Consider the following 2,774-nt stretch of genomic DNA (forward strand, 5'->3'; position numbering starts at 1 on the left):
ACTGTTAGGGAATTAAGAAGGCTTGACACAGGATAGGTGATTTGAACTATTCACAGTATAATGTGAAACAAGGGCAAATTATTTCACCACTGTACTATGTAAGAACATCAACTGCAGGTGCACCCTACTCAGAATGGGCCGCAGAGGACGTTCAAGCGCTCCCGGGGGCCAGGCCCACGGGCGGGGCGCAGGCTCCTCCATTGGCCGGCCCCGCGGCATCACGGGAGCTCGCCGTGCGCTGCGACCGCCGCTCGCTTTCCACGCACCTGCACCTGCGCAGCCCTCCCAGCCGCCTTTTTGGAGGATGGGCTCCTGAAGAGTTCAGGGCTTCACTTTCCGCAACCAGATCCCTCGTGGAAGATCGCTGTTCTCCGCGCAGACGCGGCACTTCCCTAAAGTGAGATCCGTTGAAGTCCCCTCCGTCCTGTGTCTAGCCCGGAACGACAAGTCGGAACACCACAGTTCCTGGCTGACCTTGTCGGCAATCACTTCCGCCCGGGGGGTTGGAATACCCCAGGCCCTTCGGCGGCGAACGACAGGCAAGGCACTTCCGGTGTGTGTTGCCTAGGCGCCGGCCTGGTGGGCCTGAAGGGACGACGTTGCTGGGTCGTCCCCTCGTCCCCCGTTTTGGGGGCCGAGATGTCGCGGCTCAGCTACTCGGAGATGGAGGGCTGCCGTAACCTGCTCGGCCTGCTGGACAACGATGATATCATGGCCCTGTGCGACACCATCACCAACCGCCTGGTGCAGCCTGAGGACCGCCAAGGTAAGCGCTGCCTTCTCCGCAAGAGCGGACGCCTCTCCCGAGGCGTCACCCGGACCCCAAGTGGCGGGAGCTCGGGAGTAGAGGAGGTGCGAGACCTCCCCGGTCGACAGGGCCCGGACCGGCCTGGGGCGGAACTTTCGAGAGTCTCAGCCACCGGCGCTACTCCGCGGCCGGGGAGCCTCCGCGCACTCCCAGGTGGCACTGACGCGCCAGCCCCCTGGGGAAGGTGATGGCTCTGGAAACGGCGCCGCTTCCAGAATGTGGTAGGTGTTACGGGCATATGCTTTTTTTTTTTTTTTTTTGAGACCTGAAGTGTACGTGAAAAGTCGTTTTTTGAAAATTTCCGGGGAGCCAGGGTGTTTTCCATTTTGCGTCTCGATTCAGCTGGGGAGTGTTAGCTGTTGAGCTGAGGAGGCAGCTGCTGCTCGTTTGTTTTTTCTCAAGCTTGCGGGAGGGAGACCTTCAACTCTTTCAGTTTCCTCGGTTAAAACAGCTGCCGTAATGAAAGAGCAGGTAGTTTGAATCCGTGTTTCTTTTTGGATCCATTTTTTTTTTCCCCCTGAAATGATTTTGGGCAATAGGAGTACGTTATATTCAGAGCCAAGCATTTCGGTAGAGTAGATTTAAAAGGTTATTAATATTAAGCCTAATTTGTAACTACTCCCTATAAAAATGTAATCAAGAAGATTGTGTTTAGTTCGCTTGGTATATCATCTGGAGAGCTTTATTTTTATTTTTTTAAATTATCTTTTAAAGTTTTTTTTTTTTTTTTTAATTTTTGAGAGGGGGAGAGAGAGAGAAAGACAGAGACAGCGTGAGCAGGGGAGGGTCAGAGAGAGAGAGGGAGACACAGAATCCGAAGACAGGCTCCAGGCTCTGAGCTGTCAGCACAGATCCCGACGCGGGGCTCGAACCCGCCATCCGTGAGATCATGACCTGAGCCGAAGTCGGACGCTTAACCGACTGAGCCACCCAGGCGCCCCTGGAGAGCTTTGTTTTAAATTTGCTGAATTTTACCTTAAAATGAAGATTCCGGATTCCTGTGTTAGTATGACTTCAATATCTACAAAAGGTTATTCTTTTTAAAACTTTATTTCCCTGCCTTTAAGTCGGATTTACATTTCCATTTAAAGAAATTATCCATTTGAGACTTCGAACGATGGATATTAAAAGAAGAGATTCCTAAGAATTTAGACTGCAGATAGTTTTAGACTTAATGTAGTTCTTCAGCATTTATGTATTTTACATGCTACTCACCACCTAACAGGGTGAGTGTGAATTTAAAATGGATAGACAAAAATGCTGGATTTAATTGATGGTGGGTCTAAAATAAGAAAAAGCAACGTTGGAAGATTTGAAGAGCGATTTCTCAGAGAGGAAGAAAATAATTAGCATGTGAAAAGATAACCTCTTTAAAAAGCCGTGAAATGAAAACCAAAAACACCATGTCTTTTCTGTCTGCCAGAGTGGCCAGAAAGTTAAACGCATAAACTTTAACTGTTGGTGGTCTTGCAAAGCAACTCTTTGACTGTTATTGGCGGAGTGTAAATTAGAAGTTTGACAGTATCTCCTAAAATGGAAGATTTGCTTTCTTCTGGGCTCCTTTTCTGGACCTGAGCTTCTCAAATTTGACTGTGCCTGTAATCAGCCTCTCGGGGATCTTGTGAAAATGCAGATTCTGATTCAGTAGTTTTGGGGTGGGCCCAGAAATTCAGCCTTTCTAACAGGCTCCCAGGTGATGTTCAAGCCACTTGCCCCAAGTCTTGGTTCTGCCGCTTCTTGGAAGCATGGTTGTTGATACCTCGTATGTCCTCAACTTTCGTTATTCGTAGAGTGAGGGGATTAAAAGTCCTTGCATATCTAAAATACTATAATTTTACCTGTGTTAGGGATTATAAATGAATTCAGGTCCATTGGCCTTCTTAGAATTTTATTTTCCTCTGGATCCATTTTTTTCTTTTTTTTTTTTTTTAAATTTTTTAATGTTTTTTATTTATTTCTAGGAGAG

General features: G+C 48.0%; 1 protein-coding gene across 6 annotated transcripts in view; it reads left to right on the top strand.

Moving 5' to 3' along the window:
• The first annotated feature begins 283 nt into the window (after positions 1–283).
• The window catches only part of CUNH3orf38 (chromosome unknown C3orf38 homolog), a 35,952-nt gene continuing 33,461 nt past the window's right edge, over positions 284–2,774 (top strand). For 2 of the 6 annotated variants that reach the window (XM_039255599.1, XM_039255600.1), the window contains exon 1: positions 284–766. In XM_039255599.1, the coding sequence (XP_039111530.1) occupies positions 640–766 (127 nt within the window). In that variant the 5' untranslated portion in view covers positions 284–639. The other 4 variants (XM_039255601.1, XM_039255597.1, XM_039255596.1 and 1 more) reach the window with 4 other exon arrangements.

This window comes from Hyaena hyaena, unplaced genomic scaffold (assembly GCF_003009895.1).
Source record: "Hyaena hyaena isolate Hyena2069 unplaced genomic scaffold, ASM300989v1 scaffold_534, whole genome shotgun sequence".
In the NCBI taxonomy this organism is placed as follows: Eukaryota; Metazoa; Chordata; class Mammalia; order Carnivora; family Hyaenidae; genus Hyaena; species Hyaena hyaena.